The sequence below is a fragment of the Oxyura jamaicensis genome, chromosome 18 (assembly GCF_011077185.1).
Source record: "Oxyura jamaicensis isolate SHBP4307 breed ruddy duck chromosome 18, BPBGC_Ojam_1.0, whole genome shotgun sequence".
Classification (NCBI taxonomy): Eukaryota; Metazoa; Chordata; class Aves; order Anseriformes; family Anatidae; genus Oxyura; species Oxyura jamaicensis.
This window is the reverse complement of record NC_048910.1, coordinates 6,130,372-6,140,169: the sequence shown is the minus strand read 5'-3', so window position 1 is coordinate 6,140,169 and position 9,798 is coordinate 6,130,372. Positions and strand designations below refer to the sequence as shown.

The window sequence follows — 9,798 nt, the reverse complement described above, 5'->3', positions numbered from 1 at the left end:
CTTGGAGGTGATCACAGTTGAGCGTGGAGCTGAGACAAAGCCCTGCTGGGTGCCCCGGCTTGATTTCCCCCCTGCCTCCACTTCCGTGTTTCCGAAGCACAGCCCCAAGCCACAGCCACTGTCACTACTGACACAGGTCAGAGACAGGAGAGGTTCCAAGCTCGCAGGGCTTGGAGGCGATGGCAGCAGGTCAGGGACAGTGACAGCGTGGGTGGCAGGACGGCGAGGGGAGGGGGCCACGCTGACCTGGCCCCTGCCTGGCAGATAAAGAGGGGATTATGGCTCACGGCTTGTAATCTGGCTTAAAACCTGACACCGTCACCACGGTCAATTTGGGCTAAAAGAAGCATTTAATAAGCTCCGAGACATACTAGCAAAAAAAAAGAAATCCAAATAAAGAACCAAAAACCCCACCAAGCACCAGTGACCAGTGAACGAAGTGCAAGGAGCGAGGCACCGCTCGCACGGTTTGGTGCCGGCAGGTACCAGCACACACTTCTCTCGTGATCTGGAACAAGACAATTGCACGCTTGTTATCCCGCTCCGCCGGGGTTTAATCGTGGGAGGCAGAAAGGGAATTAATGCCCGTGTCTGTTTGTTTGGAGCTCCCAACAGGCCCGGCAGCAAAGTCCCTCCCTGCGTGAGGAGAGCTGCTTGCCTTGGGACATGCGAGAGCGGAGCCGCGGCACTGGGCTGGCTGCTCCCGAGAGGAAGGCAGTCGCGGACAAAGAAGGCAGACTCAAGTGGCAGGTCCAACTTGGCTTCCCTGGAAGGGTTTATTTAAAAACAATTATTATTAGAAACAGCCTGCTCAGGCACCAGTGACAAGGCAACGATGCTGTTTGGCTTGAGACTTAACAGGGAGGCAGCGAGACACAAGGAAGTTTCTCTGTTACTTGCCACGGGGAAAGCGTCTGGCCAAGGCTCCTGCCATGTTCACACCTCCCCTCACCTGCCCGGGGCAATTCCTTATCACTGGATGGAGCCGGGATCAGCACAGGACCCAGCACGGGAATCACCGCCAGGCTGCGGAGGTGCAGGGCCAGCCCACAGCCTCGGCTGTTTTGAGTCACTTCAGGACTGCAGAGTTCATTGTTACTGGAGAGCCTCGAGTGCCACCATCTGGGCTCCCCCCCAGACCGGCCACCAGCCCCCCGGCACAAACCCTGCACCCCCAGGTCCTGCCCAGGACCCGCTGGGATCACCCCAGGATGGTACCGGGCAGACCAGTGCCGCGTTCCCATCCCTGCTGCTTTAGTGACCGATGAGCTGCAGCATCTCCTGAGGATCCACTATCTTCTCCCGGGGTTTGCCAGCAGCTTTTCCTCTCTCCACTTCGGCAGCGTCTATCTTCTCCCAGTCCGAGAAGGAAACAGGACGGACCCCTGGGGTGATGGCGAGAGACAGGAGGGAGAAGTCAACCGAGCGCAAACGAGCGCAGCCTCACCTCCCCGCTAGCAGGGAGCCGATGTGCAAGCAGACCCTGCCCCTTTCCGACACGGCGTCAGACTTCGGCAGCACGCAGGAATAATAATTCCTAGCACCGTGAGGAGAGAGATGGCGGGTTCCAGTCAAATCTGATTAGTCAGACCTTTGCAAGCCGTAACAACGGCGAGCGCAGCACCACCTTAGGGGACAAAACACTTGCAGTTCCCTGTTCAAACTCAGACAGTGAAGAGGTAAACACACTCTTTAATTGAATGCTTTTAAACACAAGCAGCAGCAAATGACTCTCTTGGGCATTTTAATCTTTTCCCCAGTTTGCCTGGAAGGATTGCTAGGAAAACCATTCAAGAGCAATAGCTCGCTGTCTGTGCCACTGACAGGGATGTTTTACCCACGGTCCGTGCTGCTTTTAATGGCCTTTCCCAGAAAGCGGTCGTTAACCTTAGCAATGACACTGATTTTGAGAAAATTCAGGTCCTGCTCTCCCCGCACTTCAGAGCAGTGGAACAGCAGCATAACACATTTCCTTGGTTTGCTCCCAAAAGCAGCACGTGGGACTCAGTGCCCCAGGACACACAGATTTGCCTGCATCGTGCCTTGTGCCAGCTGCTGTAGATGCTCACACACGTCCTCACTCACCTCGGCTGCGCAGGATGCTCCCCACAGCCCCAAAGCCTTCTCTGGAGACAGACACATCCAGCACGCCTCCCCGGAGATCCTCCAGCACAGACTGGGCAGTGTCAAAGCTGTCATTCATGGTGGTGATGATCACGCCTGTGGGTCCTCTCTTCACCCAGCCGCTGCAGTACAGACCTGCATGGGCACACAGCAGCCAGGCTCAGTCCTGCACGTGGCCACGGACCCTCGTGGAGGCAAGTTCCTGCTTTGGATGTCACAGCAAGCTGCAGGCAGTGGAAGAATTTGCCCCTGCTTTGGGGACAGAGCCCTTTGATGGTGCTGTCAGGAATTTGCGTGCCTCCAGACCAGCACCGAGCAGCCAAACGGGCTGTGTCGCTTCAGTAACAAGGCTCCAAGGCCCAATAAAACAAACACGTCCTTCAGCGCTGTCTGATGAAAACTAGATGTCCCTAGCTGAGACTGGGACAGCTCTTAAAATCTGTCAGAGCCGGCTGATTTCCCCAGTTCCCAGCAGTGGAGGTGCGTGACTGCCTGGTGTCCATGCCCTTGGTGAGCAGAGCTTCCCACCCCAAAGCCCCCAAAGCCTGACGCACACCCCAGAGGTGTCCCTGCAGATACAGACCCGGGGCACCTTCCACTCTGCCCATGCAGTTGGGGATTACGCCTCGCTGGCTGTCGAAGGGCACTGCTGGGTCCAGGGGCAGGCTCCGGTAGCCGATGCTGCTGAGCACCAGCCCGCACTCCAGCTCCTCCACTTCTCCGGTGGGGATGGCTTTGGCAGAGTCACCCGAGCCCTGAAGAGAGAGAAGTAGAGGCTGCTAATTACTATCCTTAATCCCCAGGGTACTAAAAGCCCTTCTGCAGCACCAGCGTGGACAGAGTTCTCTTCAGAAAGGGAAAAGCTCTCGGTGGTGGGCCTGGCAGGCTCTCGGGGAAGCTATCAGCCTCTCCGATCAGTCAGAGGACACAAAGACATCTTATAGGTAACTGCCAGCAGCCACAGTGTCCTGCCCCAGCCCCAGCCCTGCTAGGGTCGTACCTCCAGGCGGGTCAGGGCCATGCGGACTCCCCTCACCCGCTTCCCATCGGCGGTGGGCAGCACCTCCAGGGGGCTGCGCTGGAACTTGAGGCCCCACTGCCGGGCGGCTGCTGCCTGCGCTGCCGTCTCCCCAGGCTTCTGCAGGGCTGTTTTGATCATCAGCTCTGTCAGGCGCTTCCTGGGCCTGGGGGCATCTAGGAAGAGAGAGAGGTTCAGGGCAGGACCGTCAGCGAAAGCCCCTCGGGGTATGGTGTGACATTTCAGTGATACGTGAGTGTGTTTGGCGTTTGGCATGCAAAAGGGAGCCCAGCACCTTTGAGATGACAAATGGAGTGACCAGGAGAGCTCCTGAGGTTTGAGGCCAGTGGGACACAGGAATCAAAGCCTGCAATTTAGCTGTCTTGCTGGTGCTCGGAGGCAGCAGCCTGTGGAGGACAGCCAGTCTCCGGACACCCCTGAACTCAGTGTTTTCCTTCTAGCTCTGCAGGAAGCTTTTAAATCAGCAGCCTTGGGAGCTCTCCTGCAAGGCTCTCTCAGCCGTCCCAAACCTCCTGCCTCATCATTCAGACAGCAGTTACATCCCCAAGCAGCAATGCGGCCGCACAGACAGAAACAGGCTGCTCCCTCCTCTGCGTGGCCTCCTGTCACCCTGAGGACAAGCCGCACCACGGCCACCCGGCTTTCACACGCCAGACATTAAGCACAGGGTTCCTCTGATGCACCTTCTGAGCATCTGCAGAACACTCCTGCACGCTTGTCTGTCAAGGCGAGTCCCTGTCTGGAGGGGCAGGACACTTTCCTCACCTTTAACAGCATTTTCAAGGCCTGTGAAGTCGGCGGGGTTCAGGACAGGCTGGGTGCCAGGCAGGTTTATCATCTCCCGCAGCTCCTGGGAATTGCAGGCAGGAAGATGCAGGGAGATGTCACCTCCAGCACGGAGGTGCCACCCATCAGCCCCAGGCTGCCTTCCCCAAGCACGTTTGGACCAGGGGGCAGCAAATGGCTGCAGGATCTAGGACACCTAGGTTCACACAGCCATGGACAGAGAGCCTCTCCCCGCCGGGCAAGGGCAGCCTGGGGTCTGGTGCTGGGAACAACGCCGCCCTCCAGCCTCACCTTGATTGTGAAAGCAACTTGGAGAGGTCCCCTTCTCCCAGCCAGCCACACGCGCTTCACCTTGCTGCAGGCAAGAGCTGCCAAGGAGCAGTCAGTGATGTCTGTCTTCTGCAAGACACAGACACGTGACGGGAGTGGGACGAGGGCAGATCTGGAGGGACTGGGGGGAGGCACAGCCTCTGAAGGTGAAAAACGTCAGCAGAAAAGCAGGCTGCGCATGCAGAGAGCCTAGGCAAGGGTGGAAAACGAATCGTCTGCCTTTGCACAGCTCATCCCTCATCACTGAAGGTATTTTCTGAGGCCATACCATGCTAGAGGTAACAAGCCAACACCTCCTGAGATTGTTCCAGGCCATCTGCCCCAGGCAGGTCAATTGTGGGGCTGACAGGGCAAAGCCTTCCACTGATCTTTATTTTGAGGTTGCCTGCAGATGTTTGGTCCTTTCCCTTCTCAGGATATAGAGGCACTTGGGTGGAACCCACTAGAAACCCACAGCTCAAATCTCTGCCTGCTTGCCCCAAGCTTGGCCACAAGTATTCCCGCTGGTTGCCAGACCCTCCAGTTTTATATCTTTTTAATTTAGCTGTTAATATCAGAAGTCGTTGCACAGCTGTAACCAGACTCATGGCAGGTCTCCAGGAGGGAGAGCCCATGCTGCTGACATTTGGGGCAGCAGCTGCACGGAGCAGCTGGAGCACACCAGTCCCCAGCTGCCTACAGGGGAGCACAACAGCGGGAGGGGAGATCCACCAGCTTGGACCAACACACTGCAACCACTGTGCCCACTGCTACCAGCAGGAGCCAGGCTGCTGTCCTCAGCTACAACACGGGAAAAAAAAAAAAAAAAATGGAGAAGCTTCTAGTTTGGTGATGGAAAAGGGAGAGCAGCTCCTCCTTTGCCTCCCACAGGAAATGAAGAGAGAAATTTTTTAGGTACCAGAATAGCCTTGTGGTTTTGTTCGTACCCTACAGACTGTGGGGCTTTCCCTGGTGAAGGAGCCCAAAGACCAAGAGGGCCCAGAAAGTACAATCTCAGCAGAGGCAGATCTCTCTCCTCTGAAACTTTGCTGAGACCCGTGGAAGCCACCACACACCCAGCAGGGAGAATTTTGGGCCACCCTCTGCCTTCACAGCATAGAGTGCTCCCCCAGGACTCACCCTGAGGAGATCCAGCGGGGAAAGGAGGATGCGGGCGATATCCAGTGCCACGTTGCCATGGCCCAGGATCAGCGCCGTCTCGCAGCTCAGGTCGGGCTTCAGCTACAGGGAGAGAAAGGCCCATCCGTGAGCAAATTCACCCAGCACCCAGAGCCCACCCCCTTGGACCTGCACCTACCACCTCAACTCCCTTCTGCCTCTCTTTCTGCTAACAGAGGTGATGCAGACAGGGTAACTCCACACCAGCCTCCCCCCAGAGCGGACAAAACCACCCAAAAGCACTGCAGTCAATGCCTGTCCCCCCTCTCCAAAGCAGCATCCTTATGAGTGGGGAAAATTTTGGCAGGTCAGCCAAAAAAACTCCCCAGGCCCCCATCTGGCCTGGCCAAAATGTGCTGCCAACCCACGGAGCCAGCTAATCCGCTCTCACTGATGTGCAAATTGTTCACATTTCTACCATCTAAGAAGGATTTAACATGGTCCCTGCTAATCTTTTCCAATTGCAGGCCTTTCAGGACTTAATCTGGAGCTGGATGTCAGCACTGGGTGCAGGATGGGAAGGAAGGTCAGGGAAACAAAGTGTTGTACTCACGTCCTGGTTCTCAGGCAGCCCGTTGTACCAGCCCACGAAGGCTCGGGCTGAGTAAACCCCTGGGAGGTTCTCCCCTGGGATCCCCAGAACCCTGTTGTCTTCAGCACCGTAACTCTAGAGGCAAGCATAGTCAGAGAGGCTGTCACAGGCAGGGTTTGATACTAAAAAAACAGAAATCTACACAGCTGCCCACCCTTCCTAAGGGCTTGGAGGGGCTAAACATGGCCCTGGGGCTTCATCCTTCAGGTACCGAGCCCAGAACCAAGCCTGACCTCCTCAGGCCTACACAGCACATTGCAAGTTGAGGCCATACCCGGGGACAGATCCATGCCAGGCTGAACCAGGCATGGCAGATGTTGGCCATCACAGGGAAGGGGTTCCTCAAGAGCTGCCTGTACCCAATGCCATGCTTTGTGTGAGGCTTTGGACAACTCTCGGAGCATTTGAGGGCCACAAAGCCGTCCTAAGGCTGAGCATACCTTGGAAATAAGACACCCAGAAACACCTCACCCCGGCAAACCCCTTCCCAAGGCCACAGGGGGAATAACCGAGCAACCCTTCCCCATGGCGTATGGAACCGGGGCGCCCTCACGCACCAGCACCACGGCGTGGTAGGCCTGCCGCAGCTCCTCCACCGTCACGTCCCTGCCCACGGCGACGTTCCCGTAGTAGGCGCAGCGCTCCGAGCGCGCCGTCTGCGTGAACGTGTTGATCACATTCTGCAGGGAGCAAACAGGCAGCACCGCGCTCACACCACGGCCGGGGCCAAGGCCCGCCGCTGACAGGAGGTCCCCATTCCTGCCCCCCCCCGCTCCAGCCTTGAAACGTTTCTCCCCCTCTCAGGCTTGGTTATTCTGGGAATTTTATCTATCAAAGGCCACAGATAATTCACCGTGAGATAAACACAGACTTGGCACAGTTTCCACAACCCCTGGTGGAAAGGAAGACCCGTGTTTTGTACCCACCTGGTGCAAGGTATTAAAATACATTAAAATAAACAAATTAAAAATTAAAATACCTTAAAATTTTTAAAAAAATAGAATACTGGGAACATTTTAATACCTTTATGCCTCTGAGTAAAGCCTGCTGGAGGAAAAAACTCCATCCCCAAGGTGAGGCTCACAACCAGCCAAACACCCCCTCCATCCGGGGTGCTGTCTGCCAGACCCCTTCTGCCAGCCTCTCGTTTCAAGCCTTCCTGAAACCCACTGCACCAAGGGAAGGGCACAAGACAGGACAGCACCTGAAGCCTTTTCTCCTGAGAGATTACAGCTGTTCAGCAGAATGACCCGATTTCCCTACGGGTACATCCAGATTCAGTCTGGTAACAGGACACACACCGTAATGGGAGAGCTGCCCCAAACCCATGTACGTATTTTAAGTCCATACCACTACTCCTTGTCTTTAAGACAGAAATATTAGTCCAATTTTGGTCTATCACCAGATGATCTCCACGCATTAAACGGGGAAACCATCCCAAGATATTGCTGTCTGCATCTCCCGTGCTCTCCCACTGCAACCACCTCAGCCCAGCCACAGCAGCCAGCTCTGCTCAACTCCTGCCCGCCGCAAGGCAAAGGGAAAGGGCTGATTTAAAAGAGCTCCTTGGTTTAACTTCTCCCTGCTCGGGTGTGCACCTCCAGCCCAACTCCACCGCCCCAACAGCAGCTCCGTGTTCCCAGTCTCCCTCGATGGGTACAGCCCGAGCACAGGCAAACCACCGCGCTCCCAGGGTGGGCAGAGCGCGAGAGAACAGCCTGTGCTGGTGCTGCAGCAGCTGTAGGAGAGCATAAAGTGTCCTGGAAGAAGGTTATCAGAGCTTTGTTCTTGTTTGGGCCAGCCTGAACAGCACAGGGAGTCTGTTCCGGAGCACTTCCCACCACACAGGCACTGTGTTTCCGACCCGGAGCTCAGAGCCCTGAAGCCAGATGTTCCCTAGCACAGCACGGCCTTGCTGGGCCTCGGCAAGGACAAGGAGATGGTAACATCAAAGGACCCTGCCCGAAGCAAGCCGTGAGGCACCCTGAAGGACACCAACCGCCTGGCCTGCACCCGCCATCATCATCATCACCAAATGATGCCGCAAGGGGAGGAAACCAGCACTGACCTTCACTTCGGGGTGGTCCGGAGCCACACCAAACCGCACGAGCCCGAAGGGAACAGGCAGCTTCTCATAGATGTCCACTTGTGCCAGGTCGTGGTGCTATAGGGGAGCAAAACCACCGCTAAGGAACAGGGACGGAAAGGCCCCGTGAGCCCAGCGGCTTGGGAGGGACACACATCGCATCACACGAGGCCCCTTCACGTACGGAGCGGTGCCGTACCTGCTCCTGCCAGCTCAGGCGCAGGATATGACCCCAGCCATCATCACCTACCTCTAGCGACGGCTCTGTCCTGTCACCCACCCCACAGCCCCTCTGCCACGCTGACCCGGGGGCTAACCAGGGTCCTGGGGGGTCCCCTGTGCTGGCACCGAGCTCAGCACCCTTGGTGCTGGTCACCCACCGGGCTGAGAGCCACTGCGCTGGGTGACCCCAGGGTGGGGCCGGAGCTTCAGACAGATGTTTTGCTGCAAGGGCTTTGTTATCTTGTATTTTGAGCCAGCCTCTGCCTGGAGATTAGGCAGCCCTGAAATTTGTCCCTGAGGCTTAACAACGGCCACTTCCCAGCATGGAGCAGAGACAGCGCAGCGCGGTTTAACGGCAGGGTTAAGCTGTCTCTGGTCAGACCTCGTTCGGTTGGTGCTTTGGTCTGGTTTCCCATCAGAGATCAGCCGCAGCGCCAACACCGGGACACGAAACACCCTTCTGCCCCAGGGGCATGGGGGGAGTCAGGGAAGCAGGTAGCGGGTCGCTGCTGTTTCTTTGATTCCAGAAAAATCACTTGGTCTTAGCTTGCAGCAACCCGGCCACCCCATGCTCCAGCCCAGATAACCCAGGGACATCACTGCCCACCCCAGCCCTACGGTGGAAGGGGTCAGGATGACTGTGTAGGGCCAGTGCTGCTCTGAGCGGCCCCCCAGCGACACCACACCTGGCCGGAGCAGGGACAGGAGCCCCCAAACCATTCCCCAGAACCCTGGAAGCGCCAAGAGGCCTCGCTCAGCAGGCAGACCCCAGCCCAGCACCACCCCGAGCCCCATCCCATACCCCGGTACCTTGAGGAGGTGCTGAGCCGTGTAGAACCCCGCGGGGCCGCTGCCCACCACGCACACCCGGGGGGCCGGGGTGCGCGAGGACAGCCACCGGCGGGCACCTGGAGGGGCGAAGGACAAAGGAGACGAGATGAAATGATCCCGTGCGAGCTGTCAGCCCCCCTGAGACCACCTAACCCCCCCCCACCAGCTCACCCTGAGCCCCCCAGCACCCCCCAAGCCCCCCACCAGCACCCCTGAGCCTCACAGCACCCCCTGAGCTCCCCCATCACCCCCCGAGCTCCCCAGAACCCCCCTTGTGCCCACCCAGCATCCCACCGAGCCCCTCAGCACCCCTCTGAGACCCCCAGCACCCCCCTGAGCCCCCCCCAGCACCCCTCCGAGCCCCCTCAGCACCACCCTGAGCCCCCCATCACCCTCCCACCAACCCCCCGAGCCCTCCAGCACCCCCTGAGCCCCCCCGGCACCCCTCCGAGCCCCCTCAGCACCACCCTGAGCGAGCCCAGCACCCCAGCACCAACCCCCCCGAGACCCCCCCAGCACCCACCGAGCCCCGCAGCTCCCCCCACCCCAGCCATGGCGTCCCCGGGGGGGCGGCAGGACGACACGGGGCGCTCCCCCCAGATATACCCGGCGGCCCCCGGCTCCCCCCCC

The 9,798-nt window shown here is 58.1% G+C and overlaps 1 protein-coding gene across 2 annotated transcripts in view; it reads right to left on the bottom strand.

Annotated features, from left to right (window-relative positions):
- Window positions 1–739: 739 nt before the first annotated feature.
- Window positions 740–9,798, bottom strand: part of FDXR (ferredoxin reductase) — a 9,688-nt gene continuing 629 nt past the window's right edge. Inside the window, exons 1-12 of one of the 2 annotated variants that reach the window (XM_035342348.1) lie at window positions 9,692–9,786; window positions 9,148–9,245; window positions 8,098–8,193; window positions 6,587–6,709; window positions 5,991–6,104; window positions 5,399–5,500; window positions 4,241–4,348; window positions 3,929–4,013; window positions 3,125–3,318; window positions 2,708–2,879; window positions 2,086–2,259; window positions 740–1,385 (exon numbers count right to left, since the gene is read on the bottom strand). In XM_035342348.1, the coding sequence (XP_035198239.1) occupies window positions 1,255–1,385; window positions 2,086–2,259; window positions 2,708–2,879; window positions 3,125–3,318; window positions 3,929–4,013; window positions 4,241–4,348; window positions 5,399–5,500; window positions 5,991–6,104; window positions 6,587–6,709; window positions 8,098–8,193; window positions 9,148–9,245; window positions 9,692–9,722 (1,428 nt within the window). In that variant the 5' untranslated portion in view covers window positions 9,723–9,786 and the 3' untranslated portion in view covers window positions 740–1,254. Of the gene's footprint in view, window positions 1,386–2,085; window positions 2,260–2,707; window positions 2,880–3,124; window positions 3,319–3,928; window positions 4,014–4,240; window positions 4,349–5,398; window positions 5,501–5,990; window positions 6,105–6,586; window positions 6,710–8,097; window positions 8,194–9,147; window positions 9,246–9,691; window positions 9,787–9,798 lie in introns of those variants that run through there. The other variant, XM_035342347.1, reaches the window with a different exon arrangement.